The 23,962-nt window shown below is 40.8% G+C and overlaps 1 protein-coding gene across 7 annotated transcripts in view; it reads right to left on the bottom strand.

Annotated features, from left to right (window-relative positions):
• The window catches only part of NAV2 (neuron navigator 2), a 395,640-nt gene that overhangs the window by 129,039 nt on the left and 242,639 nt on the right, over window positions 1-23,962 (bottom strand). For 5 of the 7 annotated variants that reach the window (XM_032187594.1, XM_032187590.1, XM_032187591.1 and 2 more), the window contains 4 exons: window positions 15,138-15,210; window positions 6,933-7,206; window positions 5,554-5,622; window positions 1,861-2,018 (listed from right to left, as the gene is read on the bottom strand). In XM_032187594.1, the coding sequence (XP_032043485.1) occupies window positions 1,861-2,018; window positions 5,554-5,622; window positions 6,933-7,206; window positions 15,138-15,210 (574 nt within the window). The remainder of the gene's footprint in view (window positions 1-1,860; window positions 2,019-5,553; window positions 5,623-6,932; window positions 7,207-15,137; window positions 15,211-23,962) is intronic. The other 2 variants (XM_032187595.1, XM_032187592.1) reach the window with 1 other exon arrangement.

Genomic DNA, 23,962 nt, shown 5'->3' with positions numbered 1-23,962 from the left:
CAGCTATAGTCTGCTGATATTTTAAGAGAAGCTGGTGAAGGGGGTATCTACCCTCATTATCTGGGAAGAGCCTGTGCATGGCTCATGCCAATGAACAGGAGGGCTGCCTCAGAAGCATCTTCAAACAGAATAACAAATCAGGTAAGAATATCACCAAAATCCCTTTTGCAGGTTTAAAAGCATCTAGGGTTCTTCATGCCACGTCTCTTTTGAAACAGACAGTCCTTTGGGGCTCAAATCCTTCTGTTATATTTTTGAAATTTATTTAGGGTTTCTCACTTTGTTTTTATTCAGGCTTAATACCAAGATATGATAGCTGTTTTGAGGTTCTTGGCCATTTTGAAACATAATGTAGATTGCTAATAAGTTTGTTTGTTAAAAAAATGAAAAGCTAAACACATCCAGGCCATTTATGAAGCTCTTTCACTTGAACATTAACACTTTACTTCTTTTAGCAGATTTGAATACACTTTTCCTTTTTAGTATCAAGACAATAAAATACTGTGACGTGTTGTAAAAGCTCATTCTGTGGAAGATGAGCAATAAATCATCCTGCTCATCCTGCAATAAAAAGATCCCTTGATACCACAGTATTCTGCAAGGGCACAGTTACAAATTATCATTTGGTTTCATGGCTGAGAAATGACTACGTTTTACTGAAATCAGACAGTAAATCTTAAAAGAAAAAAAGTTACCACAAAAAAAAAATTAAAGTTGTAAATGCTGTAAAGCAATCAAGCTTGTGGAGTCAGTTTTACAAAGGATGAATTATCTTGGGGAGAAGGAAGAGATGTAAAATGCACTGCTGTCAGCATCAGTAGCTTTTGCTTGGTGAGAGAGATGGTTAAGAAAACAATAGAGCCAATATGTTGAAGCGAGGGCAAAAATATTAAAGAATTAACAAGAAAGGAGGACTTACAGAATCTAGGACAAAAATAAAGACTGATCACGCTGTAAGCCATTACCATTTTTAATGACCATAATCTGAATTTCAATAAACTGCCAACTTTAATTCTGCCAAGGAGCTGCTAAGTTACTGTTATTTACTTATAACAGTAACTAAAAACAGTGAGTTTATTTTTTTCTACATTATGCTGAGAAGGAGAACTAAACCAAAATGACAATATGAAGGATGCTCAGGCAAACATTCCTTCACTAATCTGCTTTTTAGGTTATCAGGAGTACTGAACTTTATAAACTGAAGACCTGGTAGAAAAATTTCTCTTTATGACAAGTTACCTAGAAAAATACAATGGATTCCACAAGTTTAGAAGTTATCTGAATATCTATACCGGAGTCATCTTAGATGACAATAGAAATATTCATTTTATAAAATACTGTCATTGGAGAGTGCTTTGTTCCTAATTGTAGTTCTACGAGAGGCTGATCAAGAAAACATGAAATTATGAAAACGACTGCCATTAATTTAAACTAGATTGAGACTGAAATCAAAAAAAAATATTTTCACCAGGTAGTCACTGAAGCCAGCTCTAATCAGAGAAATGATCATTCATCTACCCTTTCATATATAATTGCCATATGTGCTGTCATACCTTTTCTTTACCTACTGCCTGCTGTAGAAATGATATCTTCTACCCAGTGTAGTCACAATTAAAACTTATCAGCCTCAGACACACAGAAATGTTTATTAAAAATTTACTCAGAGAACGCACCACTTATTTTAGATGTGTGTAAGAGTAAACATCATGTTAAAGCTCTGTAAGGATTTGCTTTTGCAAAGAGCCACTTGCCACTTTGAGATAGTCTTACAACTTCTGGAACTCAGTGGAAAATGCAATTTCCTCTGAATAAAACCACTGTTCAGAAAAACTGAGAATGCAAAAAAATTCAAGCACTCACCTTTTTCATTGCTACTTGTTGGTGTTGGGGGGAGAATTCCAGGCTTAGACTTGTCGTAATTGTTAAAGCTCTGGCTGCGTCGATTGTTGGCACTAATAGAACCACGAGTCTTGGTCTCACTGCCTGCAGCGGACACCCTCGTGGTAGGGCCTGGAAGCCTGATGAAAAAATTACAATAAGATTAGATATACAAAGAAGAACTCTGAGAAAGAAACTGTGGAATACCATGCATAGGCTGAAAAGAAAAGGATCGACACCACCAACATATTTTTAAGGTCTTTGTCCTTATGAAAGATAAAATCAAAAAATCATCCTAGATGAAAAATACAAGGTAAACCAGTTGAAGTCTGAACTGCTTCACATCAGGGAAAAAAAAAAAAAAAAAAAAAAAGAGAGAGAGAGAGAGAGAACCTAAACCATTTAGTTAGATACTTTAATATATTTCCAAGAGAGTTTTTGGCTCAAAAATAAAAAATCAGGATCCAGTTCTAAAATTCCTGAGTACGTTGACTAATAGCAGAATTGGCAAACAGTTGAGTTGTTTCTAATAGACTCAACACAGAATATACTTAACTACCTCCCACCAAGTCAAGTGATATAATCAGACCTTCTCTATATAGCTTCTTCTTCTTCCATGATTCAGCTTTCATTAATGGTCACTTTCTGTACATCTTGTAAATCAGAAATAGCTGCAGTATATTCAGCGCAGTAACAGCACTGCTGCAAGCTTAAGGCCAAATGAGACACTACTATTCTTAGACCAGATTGCTGAACAGGGCTACACTTATTTTGGAAATAACAATGAGACAGAATACGGCTGCCTTTTTCCTTGTAGGGAAGCACATTACAGCTGTGGTCTGAAAGCTACAAAGCCTAATGGCCAAGCCCAGCAAAACATTAACTGGATTTAATTTGCGCCCATAAAGTCACACAAAGCTTAAGTTTCCCCTCGTAGGGCAACCACATTGTCAGTGAGCAGGTATAAGCCCCTGGTTTAAACTGAAAAAGGATGGCAGCAAGCTGTTTCAAGGAAGAACTTTCCAACTTTGCATTTCCTTGCTGTAACCCATATTTAAAAGATTTAGATGTTTACCTAGGAAAAAAAAAGGCAGTTCAGATTCTGGAATAAGTAGACAGGAAAGGATACTTGTTGCATGCTTTTCAGGCAAAAGGGGACGGGTAGAATTTCCTAAAAAGCCTGATGAGTAGAAAAGCCACAGGCATCACATCTCGAAACAGTATGTGTGCTTGAGTCCTTCAAAGTCAATGTTTATACACTCAGTTGCCATGTCTGCACGGTATTTTGTGCGCCAATGAGCCTATTTCCACATTCCAAATTGACAAAATATAAAACATTGAAAGATTTGTTAGTTCCTCAAAATCCACACAGAAGAGAATTAGTGAAACAGCTCACGGTTTTCAAAAGCAACAAGATCACACTAAGGATTAAAAGATAGGATCAGTTCATGTCACACACAGTAGCGCTGAAGGGGACTTCTCTGTGCTTTGTATTTTTTGCACAGTAAAATCTCTTTAGCACTGTCCTGTATAAAATAAAATAGTCAATATGTCTTAAATAACCTGTGCCAATAATAGGCTGAAATGAAGAAGTCCCAGTTATCTGCAAGAACGGGGACGCAACAGACCAAATCACTGCCGTGCCCACGGGAAGGAAAAGAAGCCAGGAAGGAGTCTGGCAGCGCTTCCTAAACAAACTGGCTTCTCAAAGACTAGTGAAGAAATAGGAAATAGGGAAAGAAACATGAAGGAGAAGAACAAAAACGTCAGCAGCTGCATGCACATGCTTTCAAAGCTCAAAATGGGAAAAAAACATCAGGGCATCATTCAAATACAAAAGCAAAAAATCATTCGCAAACTCAAACCACCGCGGATCTGGCACAGCACATCATGGTTCTGAGGTTTACTTTGTTGAAGCCTTTTAGACAAGACCCTCAATTTAGCCAGGAAGAGCAGCCTCTTTTAACACTGGGGGGTGCTAGAAAGTTGTACATGGCTGTCACTGCAGTGAAGTGCAAATGGGAACCCCCCAGAGATGCTTCATCCCCAGTAGAGGAGACTATGCAGGAGGAAGCGGGGATATTGCAGGGGAAGGAACAACTGCTCTTCGTAAGGACTGTCACGCTGCTCTTCTGGAGGTCTTGGGGGGCACTGAGACAAGAAAGTTCCCTAACAGCTTGCTTTGCTTCATAGGAAACAAGCCAGGTTTCTCATGGGTAGGGAGAATACTCAAGATCCCTCAGGTGTAAGTTTCTACAGAAGGATGAAACACTGTGAGTATGGGCTGAGCACCGCAGGGAGGCCACCAGAGCACCCAGTACTGGAGGGGAGCTTACTGGTGGGGCTGACAGGAGGCACGGGATGTGTCCCCATGCTGGGCGGGAGAAAAGGCTCCCCACACGTGCCCACGGAGGCTTTGCAAATCTCTCATTTTAAAGTAAACGAAGCTACTCAAAGCTTGCCACCACTCAAGAAGTGGCAAGTTTTAAACTCAATCAGGACTGTCACTGCCAATAAAAACACAGAGAATAAAAAACACATGAGCTAACAAAAACTCTTGAAGGAAGTATAATCTCTCCTACATTGTTTTTGTGTAGTTTAACTGACTGATCTTCTTTTTAGCCCATGCATTTGGTCTTAGGCCAAAATATTTTACAGTGAGATTTGCGAAATCTAGTAAAAAATCTAGGTGCAGGGAGATGTTCCTGGCTTCTTGCAGCTGGAGACAGGGCACCGAGCTCAGAGGACGCTCTCTGTTACTACTCTTCAGCATCTCCTCTAAGCAACTATGAACTGTCAAGCCATGATCATGATCAAGAGAGAACATGAAAAGGAAACAGGGAACATTTTAAAAGGGGTTATGGTGCAGACCTTCACTGTTGCCATAAAAGAAGTAAGACGGGAGAAATAAATCCAAATTATGCATAACTAACAATCTATAGAAACTTGCCAAGCTGAATACAGTCATAAATAATGGTACACCAGCTTAGCAAAAATCATCCAGAATAGTTTAATAATGTACCACTCTATAAAACATCCTCATAAAACATTTTTATATATAATTGTAATAAAAGGCAAAATTAAGATTAATAACCACATTAGCAACACTTACAGCAATCCTTATGAGTGCTGAGATGAGATGGCCATAGGGGCTGGCATGCAAACCAAGCTGGGATTCAGGACAAAAAATAGGTTGAAATACCTATTAATCATTTTCAGGGAGATCAGATATTCTCAGCTTCAGAACACTGGGGAGTGCAGGAGCTCCGATGGAAACACCCACACAATGCTGTTTGGGCTCACATGGCGTGTGTTGGCTATGCTCCACTTACTAGCTGGGACAGCACTAGCCTGATGCTGGTAGTTTCAATAATACAGATCTAAATACAACTAATACAGACAGGGAAAGTGGGGAGAGCACTCCCAGAACCATGTTTTGTTCTCAAAAACAAAAGCTCAAAAGGACAAAATTATTTTCTTGTGGGCCAAAATGCATTCCACACCTTGGAAAAAAAAAGAAGTTAAAATTGGTCCAATACTTGCACGTTTCAGCTGCTTTTAAGATGCCTCGTTACAAACAAGGAGGTAAATATATTTAGCATGAACCCTACGCATGCATCCAAAAATATTGCAAAAGGATTATTCATGCTTTGCAGAAGATGAAGAAATGCTAACCTAGAAGACTTTTTCTGACCAAGAGTGAATCGGATGATTTTGCTTTGAGATGAGTCCCTGGGAGATGCACTGTACGACAGGAAAGAAAAAGTGGAAGACATCATTGAGCACAGAAAGTTTTTGGTTTTTATGCCACTGAATTTAGCAACTAGCTTAAGGGAGTAAGGAGCTATTATAAATTTCAAAGGAAAGAAAGCTTCTTGCCCAACTACAACTTTAGGTCAAAATCAATTTTTATAAAGTAATGAAGATGAAATTCTGCATGCAAAGTCACATTGTATTACCCTTCAGCTCCTCAGCTTGTTATTATATATAGTTTTGTGCAGCATCTGAGCCATTTCAGCTTACTAACTTACATATACTAAGTGCACATGTATGTGTATATGTACACATATATACACATTATGACATTTAACACCTCAAAGTTGGTTATTTTTAAATCTAATCTTTCCATCTAAGATGAGCATGGTTCTTTAAGAAAAACATAAGCAAAACAAAATGAGCTCAGAGTAGTGTTTCTCTTAGAAGACCTCACTTAAATTCTCTATATCCTACATAAAGCAGCACTTAGTGTTCACCCCAATATGTGTTACCTTAACACCAGTCAGCCTTAACCTGTGATATTTTGAAACAAATAAGCTTCCACTAAAAAAAGTAGCAAATATTACTTCAGCCTTTCATCCTGCCCACTTATTACCACTAAAATGCTCATCCCCTTAACAGGAATGGTCAGATAAGCAGAAGGCTGTAAATATATTCACACTGGTACTGCCTTCATCAATGGCTTTTATGCTAACCCAGAAAGAGCACCTGTAGGATAAAAGACTCTCAAGACACAAATATCCCCTCTGTTACCTATACGCTGATCTAGGAGTGCCAATAAACACCAACAGTGAACATTTTTTTCATTTAAGCCAGCAACTTATTTTTGTTGACCAATAAACTTAGATTTGATTTTGACCATCACTAGTTGTGATAAGCTCTATTTCCTCTACAATTATCAGAACCTTCCATTTCTTAGTGAGGACGGCAATTGCTCTTCACATGTCCGTAGTATACACTCTGTAATAGCAAGGATACACGTATATATGTTTTGAAAATAGAAGGAAGCAAAAGGAATACTGAGAAAAATATCCTTATAAAATATGGTGGTCTTGCAAGCATTCTGCATTCATTGAACCAAGTACTTCTAGCATGGAGAATATATTTAAGCATGTGCTTTGATTACCAAAAGTGTGAAGTCAATTGCTACCCAGCACTCAATTTCCAACACTGACTTTATTCTAGAGTAGAACTAAAGAAAGCAGTTTCTTTGACTCTTGAAGACCTTTAAGAAAAACAAACAATGAAAAAAAAAAAAAAAGAGGAAATTTTCCCACCTTGACTGCATTTCTGGTTGTGCTTTTAACTGATGCTGTGCAGCTTGCTGGGGCTGTTGGCACTGAGTTTGGAGTGAAGCTGGCACCTGTTGCTGCTGTTGCTGTAGCCCGACCTGGCACTGAGATGGAGGTCCTGTTTGCTGGGACACTGGGGGAGGTTGCTGGGATGGATGGTGTTGTGGTTGCTGTTTCTGTGGCTGCTGTTGCTGTTGCTTGTATCGAGACAAACTGAAGAAAAGGCCCAAGATGGCCTTTAGATTCCCATTCCTGATTTCTGTAAGGCAATATTCAGAAGTCACTCAGTTAGCCATCAGCTGTTGTTTCTTTTTAACAGTGCAGTCTTAACACCATCTGAACTCGTTTTCTTTAAGACATGACAGACTTTCTGCAAATCTCATTGATATTACAGCTGATTACCAGTGAGCACCAACTACAAATACATTAGTTTTCCCCTGCAGTAACTGCAATAGACGTCTTCCATTTCTGCTATTTCGTGTTAACGTTAGTGTGCTTAAAAAGATAATTCCTTTAAACAGTTCCTTTAAACTTAAGTAACTAAAACAAACAAAAGACAACAACAATAAAAAAAAAAAAAAAACACAACACAGCAACAAATGCATTAACATCATGCTGTAAATAATTTCAGTCCCAAATTTGAATGAAGAGGAGAAACTACTCAGTTATCATGCTGCATTGTATCATTTCTGGAATATCAGACTAATCATTTCCATTAAGAAGATCTGGTGCAAGTTATACACCAGAAAACATGATTATTGTGCAAGACTGCTGTATTAGAACAGATAATTGCCAATTTGATACTATCACAAGCTGATACAGAATGGATACTCGAGGTACTTAAAAGTAGGTTGACAGTGAATGAATAAATTCGCGGGCCCTGCTCTATCCTTTATTCCCTCTCCCAGTCACTTTTCTCAGTGCATTGCTCATCTTTGCTATGTAGCAAGGCTCCGTTCTTAATCACAAGCCCTTTACACAGCAAATATGAAGCTCACATATTAATGTTTGCTCCCCTTACTATACAAGCATCCAACCTCTGCTTCCTTCCCTAGCTAAGCCTCAATCTACCTTTTCTTCCTAGCAGCTGATGTAATTTACTTTCTTCCTTAATTTTGTCTGGGCCCATATTCATGTCCTCAGTCACCCTGAGACCTTATCTAAGCGGTCCTGGTCATTACCCAGACCCAGGGCACTCCTCTCCTCTGACTCGATTTCCTTCTCCCTTTTCCTTCCCTCAGTCTGGCCCCTCTAGAAGTCTCTATCCCACCAGGACCCTGTTCTCCTGCTTAAATGAGGGCCCAGAGTTGTCATCCTCTGCCTTCCTTTGTTCTCTTAGCCAACGTCAGCCCCTTCCAGGACAGTGGGATCCCAAGTGAATCCTGCTTGTTGCTCCCTTTCCCAGTCTACTCCTGCCCCCACGCAGCGTCAGGCCACAAACCCAGTCTCCCCCATCACCCTTTACGTGAGGCTCTTTCCTTGTCTAATCTGCCTGTGTTTGGCTAGGGAGGATACTGGATGGAAGCAGACAATAAAGCAAAATAGACACAAAAGACAAAAAAGAACAGTAAAAAGGATTTCCTTATCTCTAGCAAAGAACTGGATTTACTCATGGGAATTGTAAGGAAAGTATCACTTAATCACAGGCCAAAGCATAACTAAACAGCCCCAGAGGCACTGGGAAGCTTAACTGCACAAACACGGGCCAGGAGATAAAAGAAATCACGGCCAGGAGATAAAAGAAATGTGAGTCTACATGTTTAAACTGAGCAAAGTGACACGCAATTGAAAACAAGGCCCTGATTTCAATGTGAAGTGAGAGGCAATTAAAACAATAACCCCACCTAAAACCTGTCGACTTCTGTGGCTGTGAGTCTTCTGTCCTAATCAGAAGAGAAACCTGCTTTTGAAGTGCTTAAGGTGACAAAAAAACAATTTAGTAAGGTTCAGGAGGAGCAGCCTCTTTCCCTCTGGGTTTTAAGTGCAATATTTCAGATGGGACTTTTAGAGGTAGTTCTGTTTCCCTTATCTTAAAAACAGACTGAGGTAATTCACCTGGCAGCTCGCCCCTGCCCTTCGCACAGGAAGAGCACTTCAACCCCATGGCACCCTGCCCGTCTGCCCAGCCTCTCCTGCCTTACCTCCCCTCCTGGCTGTGGGGCAGCTCAAATAAGGGTAGCCACCCAGATAAGGGCAAGCATGTCACCCACTCACTTTAAATCTGGAGCCCCAACTGGTTTTGTATATTTCAGACACTTGAGATATTTGAAAAGAGACTGGAATTTGGTTTTAAGTGAATCCACACAAATCCACCCTTTGGGAATTTCCATGCTGTAATGGCTCTGCTGCTGCTTGTTTCACCTACAGCCATAATTATAGCTTGGCAATCATCTCTTTCTGCACAAAAATACACTGGACTTCGTGGAAATTGAAAAAAATATCAATGAAAAAATACCTCGTGAAACAAGGAAAAGGTAAAGAAAAGAAAGGTCTGTTGGATAGATTATAGAGAAAAGCCCTTATCTGATCCCTCGAACACTTGCAAATGAAATTTCCGCAAATCATAAACTAATTATATACAAAAGAGAGATCAAAGCAAACCAAGGGAGAACAACCGAAATGGCCTACCGCTCTTATTTAGTCAAGAGCTTATTTTGTGTCTGATTTTGTAAAGCATGTGGCGCTAGTTCAGCTAGTTTACATGGAGAAGAATAGTTAGCCAAATCGGCTAGGAGGAGTACAAATGAAGAACCACTGCATATTCCATAGCTTGCAGAGCTCCTGCCAGAAAATGGGGCTGTCACATATATGTAATTTTCATGCCTAGGGATAGTGGATGCGTGTGTCTGTCACTCTGCGCAAGCCTCTTATAGTTGGCCATTGAGTTCTGCATGCAGTCCCCATCACCCCTTCTTCAACAAGTGAGACCCAATGGTCTGCTAAACAAAAGAAAAAAATGTAAAAAGCAGGAAATTCTGTCCATAATGAATGACGGCAGGGGAGGGAAAGAGCCAAAGGTAGGTCTGAATTTAAGACAAAATTCTGAGAGGTACGCGTACCTCACAGTTAATCCTGGATATATCTGTGAGGTACAGACAGATTCAACTTCAGCCACCACGCAGCTCAAAGCTGACTGGCTCTAAGCTGACTATAGGGAAAAAAGCTACCAGAAGAGTGCTGGGATGAACTTTGTAGACTCCACTGAGGAATGTGATCTGAGTATAAACAACATTGGGAGTTCTATAAAAACAGGGCAGCAAAATTAAAAAAGGTATTATGTTTTTTCCCTGCTTTGTCTGCATGCATTTTTTTTTATGCCAAAAAATAAAGAATTTATCAGACCAAAGGAATCTTAATAACACACGGGCTCCATGTGGTAGAATCAAAATCTGCCAACTTGGTAAGTGAACACACCCTCCTCTCAGGTATGTCCAAAACTGCTTTGTGGGGCATTTGTGCTACAGAAATCAAAATTCCACCTTGATACTGGAAAGGAACTAAAATGGATTTACAGCAAGACTGCAGAGCGTGTACACTGAAACCCATTTACCTACAGAAGCACAGACGTCATTTCAGAGGCAAAAGTCTAAGTTCGATAGCAGTGGTTCCAAAGTCTAGTAAGAGGTTTCCTTTCATCGCTTTATGGTTTCATGATTTGCTCAGCTGATCGTTATCCAGCTAATCTGTTACCCAGAGGAGGTGCAGCTGCTATCTCTGAATTCAGTTTCTACTGCACATTTATGTTCTCCATAATCTTCAAAATCTTGGCAGTGAGGAAACAGTGTGTGAAGGATGGCATGCTTAGCTGGGCAGCTGCAGCTCCAGGAGCCCAAAACCCAGCTGTGGAAAGAAGTAAGAGCATGGGTATGGACAGACAGCAAAACCAGCAGCAAGAAGGGAAGAGAACTGGCATCTCCATACTTTTCTTCAGGAGCTACAAATAGAGATGTTAGAGTTTAAAATTTTTGAGAAGGGAAGACTTCGGTGGCTCCATGTTGCTGAAGTAGGGGGCCTATCTCTATGGTCATCATCAGAGAACACAGATCCTTAAGCATCTTCACTGCCTAAATCCATAAAAGTTCACATACAGAAATCCATAAAAGCCTGTGTCACACATTTAAGCAGGATATTTTTTTATTTTTATTTTTTACACTGGAAGGGTATTACACATGAAGTCCCAAATTATTTCAGTATTTAGGAGTTATCCAAATTCTAATTTGGATACATTATCAACTTCCCTCCGTACTACGGCTGCACTATTGAAAAATGCATATTCTCAAGCAACTTGGGAGAGGCTTTAATGTTTATTTCCATTTGGAAGCAATCACAATCTCTTACTTCCTCCTAGATGAGGCTCTGCCAATGGAGTAAACACAATTATTTGCAGTTGACCTAGCAGGTCTTGGCAACTTGTGCAGAAACACTAGCTTGCTTGCCTGGTTACAACACTCTTAATTTTAAGTGATTCTGTGTTCTCCTGTTGGGTTCTCCCCTTCTTCCACAGCACAACTAAGGATGGTCTCTCAGAACAGAAACTTAATTTCTATTTGAATTCATGTCTTTTAGCTTCATTTTATAAAAAATGTTCCTTCTCTCCCCTCTCTTTAGCGGTGACTTTTTTTTTTTTTTTTTTTTAAATGTTAGTGACAAACCCAGTAAATGTTCTTCTTCAGAAGGCATTACTGGTCTCTTCTTAGCTTCCATATGATTTACTATATTAATTCCTAGGAAATGCGACAGCATGAAAGAAAAAAAAGATATTAAATCTGCAGAAACTATGGGATAGTGTGCTGCTGAGTCTGACTTGTGATTTGGCAGGAAAGCTATGAACGTGAAACATGCCTTCCCCTCCCCAGTGTGAACACTACACCGTCAATTTTGCACGCTGTTTTCTCACCAACTAATCTGCTATTTTTCTTAGATTTTGCATTGTTGCAAAACAGGTAAATTATATGAAATATGTTACATCTTTACAGTGTTTACATATCACATCCAGGTTAAAGTTGGCTTTTATTATGGACTCAGACCTGCATTTTCTGTTTAATCATTTCTCAGTAAACAAACTTTCTACGTTTAGAAATTTTAGCTCACACCTTATTTTCTTGATGTGAGAATTCTGATTGTAACTGAGCTATTTAGGCATATAATGCAGGTGGTACTTGGGCTGAAAGGGAGGAAAAGACTTGTTATGGGTGTTCTAACCCAGCTGAAGGATAAGCTATAGAAAAGGACAGCTAACGTCCAGCCAGCCCTTCTCCTACTAGTTCTCATAATATCAGGTTAGGAAAAAAAGTACTAAATACCCACTACTTTGTTTTCCTTGCTTATGAACTGTCACAAGCTTTGTGAAATTACATTTAAAATATACGTGTTAAAGTAACTTGTAGAATCTCATACGCCAGGATGATGTAGGGGGCTTCCCTTATAGGACACCAAGGAATTACGTAAACTATTTTGCAAATTGCCAAAATGCAAGTTTTAGTTGTAATTTTTCATGAACATTTTTTAAAATATTTAATTTTGTTATAATTTTATTTTAACCCAAATATTTTGGGAATACTTTTGAAAGGTAATGTACATATGTAAGACTTGGGTACATGGTGGTTTCACCATACGGTTCATCCACAGTGGCTATCTGGAATATGTTTCATAAACATCATTCACGGTCAGTAAGGGAAAGATTGTTTCAGCTGAGACTTCCAATCATAACCTGAGAGCATGCAGCTCACAGATTAATAAAGAACGGAAGGAAAACATACTCAAGATAAAATAGCACTAAACTAAATAGAACAATATTAACTCTCAATTCAGTATTGGTGCAAATGATTTTTTCAGCTGCTTAAAAACACATTTTGTGAAACAGAGGTGGAAGCAGCAATTTGTCAACACCAAACTGACCATAAAAATGTTTTGATATAAAAAGGGCTAATGCTAAATACATTCCAGCACCACTACCTACTATTTATTTACATTTTGGGGTGCAAAAAAGCACCTGTTATTTATGAATAAAGAGACTTTGCTCCGTAAGGGGGAATTCCTGCCCTCTGCATCCAGCAAATGTGCAATACACGTATGGGTGGCAACACCGCAACACTAAAAAAAGAAGTCACATTCTGCTCCACCTAGACAGAAATTAAAACTAATGGCTTTGTGATTCAGCAGTGTCTGTTCCAGCCCCTGAGGGTGGCATGGACTGAGGTCCTGCGCAGTCCCACCTCGGTGCCAGGGCTTAAGGTTTAACTGCGGTCAGCCAGCATTTCCTTGAGGGCCTGAGACAGCTGCAGCAGCATGAGGTTATCATCGCTCCCCCTCCACGCTGTGCTCACTAGGTCTAAAATCCTTAACCCCATGTCCACGAGAGCTCACAGACATTGGGGGGCACTGACAGTAGCACAGCCAAGGCCAAGAGAGGGAACATTTTCTCCTCCCACAGGGAAGACTTGGCGGTCTCTTCAAAAACTCTGTGGCTTCACGTGACCTGAAAGACTATCATTCATCCTTCCTTTTTTCTTTCATTTTTAAAGGAGCAAAGGTGTGTTGCATTTGTGGTTGTATAAGGATATAGGCAAGGTTTACAGACAGGAGATCTTAGACTACCTATAAAAATCAAAGACGTGGTTTTGGACACGGAAATTAAATTTTACTTATTTTTCCCATTTACACCAACTATTTTAACACGATGTGTTACCTCGCCTGCTGTACAGAGTCTGGCTGGGGTGGAGCTCATGCTCTTCAGAGTAGCTCGTGCTGTGTTTTGGCTTTGTAGCTAAACCAGTGCTTTTGCTGTTGCTGAGCAGTACTCGCACAGTGACAAGGCTCCCTCTTTTTATAGCCTCAAGTAGGCTGGGGGGACAAGAAGTCAGGAAGGGACACAACGTGGACAGCTGGCCCCAGGTGACCAGAGGGATATTCCTTGCGACATAACGTCATGCTTGGCAGTAAAACGGGGGCTAGGTACCAGGGACATGGCCATTGCTCAGAAGGTGGCAGGGCATCTGTCTCCTTGTGGGAGGTCGCAGTGAGTGACTGCCGTTGCATTGCTTTTGTTTTTTTCTTCCTCTTTCCTTCGCTTATTTCACTATCTTTATCTTGACCCACACGTTTTTTCACTTTAGCCCTTCCTATTCTCTGCCTGGTCCTGCTGGGAGTGTGGGGGAGTGAGCGAGCAGCTGCTGGCTGTGGGCTGGGGTCAGCCCACCACACCTACACATCCTTTCTTGCCTCTTTTGTTTGAGCGACAGAATTCCCTCGGAGGAAGAAAATACGGCTTTATGCATGCAGGCAATTAAATTGTTCACACAGAAGTTAAAGTACATTCGTGATTTGACAATGTAATCCCCTCAAAACTAAGCTTGCAACGAGACTTACTCACCAGATCTAACTTCAGGTCTCACCTGATGCCACACATCTAACTATTTGTTCTGTGAAATCCCGAAGAAGGTGTCATGTAATAAAACATTCAAAGTTTGTCTAAACAGCTTCTGAACCCAAATGCTTTTCCAGCACATTTAAATGAAAGCGGAGGTGAAAGCCGGTGATGAGGATTAGGAAAATCTGTTTGATCTTTTAATAAGACAGCAGTTAAACAGCTTCTGAGCACCATACACCCTGACACATACCATGCACTGGCAGAAAAGGAGTATCCTGCACTGAGTCATGTTCAGCTTTTAGGAAATTCTGGTGCTATTTATAAGCTAAGTGATTAACTCAAGGTCAATACTCTTTTTTTCCCCCTTTTTTTCTTCTTACACTTGGAATCACACTTTTTAGAAATCTAAATATAAAAAAGCAGAATCTTTTTTTCCAACAGCAAAATAACTGAAGAAAGAGGAACTAAATACCTTTTCTCTCAACAGACAAGCAGCCCCCAACAGTTATTAAATATCCATAAAAGCTACACTCTAACCCATGTACCAATTATACGACTTAGATGAAAAATCTCTTTTTTAACAGACATAAACCAAGACGTTACTGAATTAGAATAATTATTTTTACAAGTCAGCCGTGCGGAGATTACGTATCTATTTTACCTACCTTTCATGCTGAGAGGGGGGAAAAAAGGAGTGAAGACCATCAACAGCTTATATTATTCATATTACATTAATTTTCCATTACACAGGACGTGCGGGTTACAATCACAAGCAGCAATTCCTCGTTTAAAATGAAATCTTAAACAACCAATTGACTCACCTTCTGCTGACAGCCCCTGTATGTTAATCCCCTTAGCAGCCAAGAAACTCAGGCATGCATCTATGTTTTCAATCTATTCAAGAACAACAACAAAAAAAAAAGGAGACACAAAAGAATATGCATTGTAATAATTGTTTACTTTAATCTCCCGCCACACTTTATTGCACTCAGTCTTTGTATCACATAAAAAGTCCCTTTGCTCATTACGCGGAAACCATAACAAAATGAAGCCTCCTAAGTTAGTATGGTCCCAAATTGATTACTATGTGGGTCTGGACTCTCTGCTATTTGTACTTGTGTGAAGCAAGTTATTTCATACTCGCACCATGAAAGATGATGACTCCATATCTTACTGAAGGGTCAAGGATGTTATGCCAGGATTTTTAACCTACAATGAGTATAACAAACGTGAAACTGAAAATAAACATGGAGGCCACATTTGCTTGAGAAGGCAGATTGCCACTTGCTCTTAAGTTGACAGCTGGCAAAAGTTTCCAGCCACAAAAGCAGTCAAATATAAAAACTGTAACTGGAAACCCCAGCTGGAATCCAAAATATGTTTACTCACGGCATTCTCCGCATGTCAGAAATGACAGACAACCCCAGTATCTCACTGTGGGGTAAATCCTGCCCTTCAGAGAGATGGTACAACTAACTGTACTACATAGCATGGGATAAAATGGATTTTGACCTGACGGGATATACACAGCAGTTCTGAACGCCAGAGACTACAATTGCCACATACAGACTAGATTTGAATCCTACCCAACGAAGTGAACTCCAGAAAGGTTGGGAGAGTTTGGCATTTCCCCCTCATAACTCAATGCCACAGTAGAGATCTAGCTGTAGCTTCGTGCCTATATTCCCACCGATCTCCCACCAAAGGTCTGCTGTCATATGTCAGATGCCTACAAAGCATTTCTACGCACAAGCCAAACCTTAGACACCTCTAAAACCTAAAAAAAAAATTCAAACAGAAACAACAAAACAAACACACACACAAAAAAAAAAAAAAAAAAAAAAAAAAAAAAGGAAGGCAAAAGCAAACTCTACAATATTTTAGGATATATCACATAATACATGAATAGTTACACAGAAGACTTCAGGTAATGCCACTATGCAATTTTTGCTTGTGTCGGGGCAATTGGGAAGTGATCAAGTAGTATCTGCATGTTTGAACATCTTGCAAACATGAATTAGGCTCCATAACATCTCAAACACTTCTTCTGCTTCATAGGTAAGGAAAACAGACCCCAGTCACCACGCTTGTTATCACGTAACTACCTTTCTTCTGTGAAGTTTGGACGCAGCCAAAAAAGAACGTGAAAGATCCACCTTCTAGATCAGCTCTTGCCTGACGTTGAACAAATAGAAAAATGAGGGCTTATGGCACTTGAGAGGCTGCACTCCCAGCACCTGACCTGCATTTCCTGTCCTTCTCAAAAAGTTATATACATATTAAAAAAAAAAAAAAAAAAAGCAAAAAACCTACAGGGAAAGCTGTCAGAAAACCCCCAGTATGGATTTCTGTCAAGGCAGTTTCATTTACTGTCTGTAAATGTAACATTAAAAACATTCTCTGCTATCAAGGAAAAAGAAAAAAAAAAAGTAATTGGCATTACATAACTGGGATTGCAAGAGTTAAAACACTGTGAGAGGATGAGATTGGTAGAAGTTTTGGATAGACTTTGGAAACAGATTTGCCAAATTGCCTGCAGTGCTCAGGTTTGAAAGCTTACAGCAGGACGTAGGGTCCAAAGGTTCATTTATCCACAGCTCACTATGCTGCGGCAGTCAATCTGTTTTAGTTTCCTTCCGCAGTGTTCAACGACCCTTTCAGGTTTTCAACACAACTCTTTTATTGAGGTGACCTGGGACCGGAAAGCCAAAGTTCACCTTTTCTAGAATAAACATCACACAAAAGCATCCATCTTCCTACCCATTTCTACCACCCATGCTTATAACGACTTTGGTCTTTACCAAGAACACGTCCAGCCTTCCACAACTCTGGGTAGACTTCTCCCCTCCTAGCCAGGAGGGTTATTTTGGTTAATGAGTAAAGATGAGTGCTATCTCATCTCAACTCCAGATCTGCAGCTGTGGAAACTCCACAGGAGCTCTTGCAGTCCACAGAGCCCTAAACTGCTTTGCTTCTCCTCCCAGGTCCTTCACCGTTGTTCCAATTCTCCGTTAGGTCCAAGTGACCACAGGATCAAGACTGACTTCTGGGCAACTAGCTAGATCCCCACCCACGCCCCTATTTCTGGTGCTATACAGGAGTCCTTGCAGACCTCCTGACCTCATGCTCATTGCAGACCTGGCTCAGATTCAAGGAGCGCCCTGTGAAATCATTGCAACCTCTTCCCTGGGACAAAGCCACAGTTTTCACCAAGCCTTTTTAGTCACCTAATGACGTGTTATGGCTCCCGCTCCCAGGCTGACGGCCGACTCCCCCAGAGAGCACAATGACTTGAGCTGCGTGTTCATAACACAGGAGAAGAGAGCTGGGCCACGCAATCCTTGTCATGGGGCACGCAGGGCACCCTGCTAAACTGACCGCGATGCCTGGCTGAGTGCTGAGAGGGATCGAGGCTTTGCGGTGCTCCACGGATACAGGGCAAGAACCAGGGGAAAAAACAGAGCAGTATAAAAATGCAGAGAAAAAGATTACAGGAAGTGGGCTATCAAAAATCAGAATGTGTTACAGTCAGGAACCGCTAAGAAAAAATCTTATGGAAACAGGAAAATATCGTGTTTCAGTACTTAGAAACCAACCTGATGAAATAAAGTGTAATAATAGGCTTGCAAAAGCAGACCTCTTACACAAGAAAATAAACTGTTAAGATAAGGATCCTATGTGGATATATAGCATCGCATGTCTAAGGAATTCACTAAAACAACAGAACTCAAAGATAAAAACACAGCACTCATTCGGTTAACATTTATGCAATATCATCTGTGGGACCAACAGCATTATATGGCAGAATGATAGGAATGTAATTAATTGATTTGGAAGGAAAAAAAAAATAGAGCTCAATAAGGAAAACAAAGAAATGTGGAGAAATTCAAGAAGAAAAAGAAAGGCAGAAAGCATGAAATTATTAACATTTAGTGCTGGTGGGAATTCAAAGCACTTCCCACACAATGACTGGCTGGTGTGCTGTCCCACACAAAAATGATTTGTGACTGCCATCCAGTTCCAGTGGAGGACTCACACTCCACTTGGCTCTGTGGAGTCTCCTAAGAGGCCAAAGTGCCAAATGCTTTAACAGGGAGCAGTCTTCTGCATCCCAGAGCTGGAAGAATGGAAACAGTGCTGTTGGGATGTGTAAGGGAAGCAATTACCCATTTTCCTTATTGTAAAAACTGAAGGTAAGAAAGCTGCTGAAGTCTTGCTAAGTAGCTTACGGTGTGAATAGTGTTTTGTTGCCAGTGGCCTGAGCAAAGAGCCCTAAACTTGGTTTATCTCCTAATCTTAACAGTTAGCACAATGCATTGGAAATCATTTTGCTTGTTTAAAGAGAAGAGTTTCCAACAGTGTAATATTAAACTAATTTTACCTACAAAAGCTCCAAGGAAGAGCTATCTCTAGCCCCTGTTGTTTTAATATAAGAACTAGCCATTTGTAATCTGCAAATAGCATTTGATGGAGAAAGAGCCACTATTTTGTAAGGTGTTGGAGATACTTAGTTCCTCTGAATGGCAGCGTGGTAATTGGACCGCTTTGGTGGATACACCCCTGACAGAAGTGAAGTTTCTGGTTCGATCTCAGCTCAGTAGAGATCCATCTGCCCTGCGTTGTGACTTCTGACACGAAGTACAGTGGCCCCCTTGAAATTACATTATTCAGCAGCAAGTCTTCGCTGAGACTGTAAGGGCCCTTCCTCGGTCAAGTCTGCATACTGTTTAAACCCTTCAAACCAGTGTGAAAAGACTGTGGATTTGCCAAAGGGGAGCACATGTTTTCTTTAATACTGTGAGCTACAATTCCTGGCTGACTCTTCTGCCTTCTCATTTGCTTTGCCAGCAAGCGTTTAACACGGCAGAAGCAAAGCAGGAAAGATGGTAGTTGGACGTCCCTCATTTCCCACCTACCCAAAACAGGGGAAAGCTATGTAAAAGAACAAGGCAAACCAGGATCAGACATCCACAGCCTTTACCTTACTCAGACACATTGCCGGGAGAGTTCGAAACTGAGCCTTGCCTTCTTAGGCTTCCTTGCCCAAAGCATCTCATGAATTTGTGGTTTCAAACTGCAGCATACGAGCTGTTCGCGACAGAACCACCTAACAAAGTGCATTTTCAGTTCTGCACCCAACACAACAAGTACTTATTCCAAGACGTCCCCAAACTCCACTGCCCACCTCCACGGGCTGTCCCTTCTCCAAGCCGGCCGTCACCAGAGGATGCTCAAGCTGGGAAGCTCACGCTGCCCACCACCTAGGACTCGACAACCCCAGAGGACCGCCTGTGGTCCGACTCCTCACAAACAGCCTTAGCTGTCCCCAGCTCCCCCCAGGCTGTTTAAGCTAGCTATTAAAGCACGTCATTTGTTCTGCTTGCTACACAAGATAATTGAAAGGAAAAGGGCAGTTCATCCAAAGAAAAGAGTTACAGTTGAGTTCCTCGGTGATCATCTTTCCTACTGCCAGCCCAAGCTGCTGCTTTACAAGCATTCGTTATCCACATTTGTCATTTTGCTGTGATACTTAAGACAGCTTCCGTTTAATTAGGAGATTGTATCAAAAAATAAAACCTCGCAGAATTCATCTCTCATGCCTGAGCAGAAGTCGAGGTGTCACAACTGCCATTCTCATACACGCAGAAGCGAAATGAATGCTTCATCAGCTGCCTGAAAACTCCCTCGTAACGTGAGTCCCTGGGTGGCATTTGCTACCCGGAAAGCTGGGAGCAGAAGGCAGCTCGGCAAAGAAGTCGTGCGTGGACGTAACTTTCCAGCAGCAGAGCAGGCGGTGGAAGCAGGAGTTTCTCTGTTACACCAGCCTCTGGCTGGAAAAGCAGCATTAATCGCTCGTGGTCACACGTCTTTATTGATTTCTAAGTACATCATAACAAGTACATCTACATGGTTGTTTTCATTCCCACCAGACCTGCACGCTCCTCAGTCCTTCCTAGCGTCTATAACACTTCAATACACCCAAATTTAACAACTACATTTATTTAATTCTCACTGCACCATTACTTTCCTGGGCACATGAGTCAGTTTTCCCTCTATTTTCTAATGTACCTTACAGTAATTGTGTATTTCTGGCAGTGCTGGCCACAACACCCGCAGATGTTTTTGCACTTGTCATATAATAGCAATTTCTACTTCTATTCTTGTCAGTGCTAGAAAGAAAATAGCCTAGAAAACATGCCCAAGCCTGTATAAGAACAGAGCATAGCAGGAACAAACAAAAAACCCAGCCACAAATATCATCGTTCTGTAGCTTGGAGACCCAACATGGGCACTGATATATGCTGAACACTGATTGTTACACAAAGACTTGAATATGGAAAGTGTCTACACCTAAAGCTGTATGTTCAAGTCTGCCAAGTCAAACAGAGCAGGGTAAATTATAAACAGCGCTGCCCTTTTGACAGATACAGATGTTTTTCTCAAACAACCGGAGTTAAGCTTCTTGTAGGTTCCTTCCCTTGGAAGCCACAGGGTGTTTCTTGTATTGTGACGCAAGACCTCTGCTCCCAGCTTTTACAGTGATAAATGTGGAGTTTGAGTTCATCCAGAAAAACCACCGCTTATATTCAGAACAGGACTTGCCATTCGACCTCAGGCTCCACGTTCTGGCCAGTGTATTAGTTTTCAAAGCAAGAAAATGAAGATTGATTTCATGTGAAATTTTATAGCTTCATCAGCTCTTATGCAATATGACAGCAGACTTCTCATACAACGTAGAAAACAAGGAAAGAGCCATACATGAGCTGTTTCCACCAAGCTGTTTCTGAATGTACTCCCTGTCTGTATTTTCAGATCAAGCTTCTATGCTTAATATTGTTATAGCATGAAATTTATGAAGAGCTGTAAAATCTGAAGTCATTACATTGACAATCCTTAAATTCATGGACTTTTGTTCTTTTTCCACCCTCAGATAATGTCTGATACTCCTTTTACACTATTTCCTAAGCATACATATATATAAGAAATACCAAGGAAAAACTGCAAACTCCTTTTTCCTGAGAAAAATACAAACACTAATTACTATTGCTCAGCTTAAAATACATTTTCATTGGTATTTATTCTAGTCAAAATATACCCGTACCTCAGCTCTTCCTAAGAGGGAATAATGGGACAAAAAGTGTTCCTCCACTTTATGTTATATTGTACAAATCAAGACCTCTTCTGCTGGGGGGCTTATATCAGCGTGCCCAGCATAAGTACCATAAAATGCACAGAACCTGAACACGCTACACGAGGCACCCACCCGGCTCCTACAGTACATACGTGGTATGAAATCCCTGTCCACACTGAATTTTCCTTTTCCAAAAGCATATCCACAGCTGCACTCACAACACATCTACTACAAACAGAAATGCATGCAGGAAGCACCACAGAGAAAGCTCCAGTTGATGATGTCCACATTTCTGATCTCAAAGGGCACTTTTATTGGAATGGTTTTAGGAAATCCCACGCGACTCAGAAGTCCTGCCAAGCTAATCTGGTCTTTCTGCTGCTCGCCTGTGTGTGGAAGCATGGAAAGCAAGACTTTTGACAGCCCTGTCAACAGCTAGGTCCCCACGCAGGGAGGATATCTCCAGTCCATCTAATGTATTTGGTTCTACCCAAAACATCCTTGAATGCTATACAAAACAATATTTTTAAGAGCATAAATGCTTAAAGGAATGACTGATGCTAAAACTACTCCTTCCTGTAAGCAAAGGCCTTCGTATGCTGTGTTGTATTTTCAGAAGCACTAGCCCAAGGGTTGAAGACGATTAGCTTGAATTTGCAGCAGTAACCTGGAATTTAAACTCATGTTGCAAAAAAAATACACAAACGGAGCTTTTGCCTCAAAAAAAAAAAAAGTTTCATTTGGACTATCCTACTAATTAAATGATTATTTATAATAATAAAGCAACCCACCAGCCAAAATTAATTTTAAGTAACACAAGTTACAGATTCTCGATTACTACAAGTGAGATCACAGGACACCAGCATATGTCCTGGTTTCATTTTTCAAATACAGTTTAAAAAAAAAAACACAACATAACAACATAATGATCATCTCATAGCTGTGTCATTTAAAGGAGCTGTTGCAGCATGGCCATGGACAGTTGTTCTTTCCTAAAAAAAGAGCCCTGGGAAGAGAGCTGCTGCCACAGCCTGTTCCCAGGCAGTGTGTGCTCTCCGCCGTGGCTGATGGACATCCTCGTGCCTGAAGGTCACAGCTTCACCTGCTCCTGACTTGTTCTGGTCTGGGACACCACCACACTTGTGCTCCCTCCTGCCTTGCACCTGGATCCTAGGTTATATCTTCTACAGCAGCTCTCCAACACAACCATTTAGCTAAACATTACTGTTGGGCTTGTCCTCAGGCAGGTCAAAGAAAAATAATCCTTCAAAAAGCCAATGGTAAGGTGCTCTGGATATGTATTACCTAAAACTAATTAATTAAAATAGCCATTCTCACACAGCTACAGCAGATGAGCAAGTAATGCAGCAGATGGCTGGTAATCAACAATTCCTAACAAGGCACGGAGACCAAGCTGATTTCTCTGGGCTGTACAAACGCTTGCATAAGCTGTGATCCATTTCCAGTACTCAGGAGTGAAGTGCTCAGCACTACACAAAGAAACTAAGACCTAAGCACCAGAAGAAACTGCCAGACAAATGGCTTTCTTTACCTTTTAGTCTGTCTGAGCACGATTTTCGTTCGCACCACCAAATTCAATGCCAGCATTATCCCAGTGAAGGTAAAACAACCTGCTGCACCTGGTTTGGCCTCTCAGGGACCACAGCATCATACACTGCGAGTGCCCCAACAGATGGGCACAGGAAGGCAAAACCCCATCACCCAGAATTTCCCATTTTTCCCCATTTAAGCAAAACACAGCAAGAAACTGCATTTACAGAGTATTACGGAAAGCATATATTTCATGTAATAATGTTAAAGAGCAACCATGTTATAAAAGCTATTTTTCCAGTCTTATGTGTAAATGTGCAAGTGAAAGACATCAGCAAATACAGACAGAGATCTCCACATACTGACATGGAATGACTCTGGCCCCTTCACATATTTGCTGTTTCATCTATTTAATCCACAAGGGGCACAGAAACACAGGTATTCAAGAGGTCAGATTTTGGCTTAAATTAACAGCGAAATAAGTGATCAAATAAAATCTAACTACTCCTTTATAGTTAAGCTCTTATTTTCCATTTTTTCCTTTAAAATTACTTTTTAAAGTCAATTCCCTGTTGCTTATGGGCCTAACGTTTTTGCAGAGTGACATCTAAGTTCTAGCATCACTCCATAGGGTACAAAATTAGAGCGGACCACAAGGGACCATGAAGACAGTCCCCTATGGGAATGACAGATTGTGATAAGCAGCATCTCCAAAGGTGCCATATACATCCACCAAACGGGCAGAACAGTACGCATGTAATGCCTTTCTCCTGTCTCCACATGCAGAAGAGTTTTGGTAAGCATAATAGCATAACAACAACAGTCCAGGCGTCTGGAAAAAAAATACAGACAGTTAAATGAATGTTACCTAAGGGCAACACTCATTAGAAAGTGAGAAAGGACATCTAAATACAAGCAACCTGTCAGATCACCTCTGTAGTAAATCATTCTTTTCTACGTGAC

This window comes from Aythya fuligula, chromosome 5, assembly GCF_009819795.1.
Source record: "Aythya fuligula isolate bAytFul2 chromosome 5, bAytFul2.pri, whole genome shotgun sequence".
In the NCBI taxonomy this organism is placed as follows: Eukaryota; Metazoa; Chordata; class Aves; order Anseriformes; family Anatidae; genus Aythya; species Aythya fuligula.
This window is presented reverse-complemented; position numbering and strand designations above follow the sequence as displayed.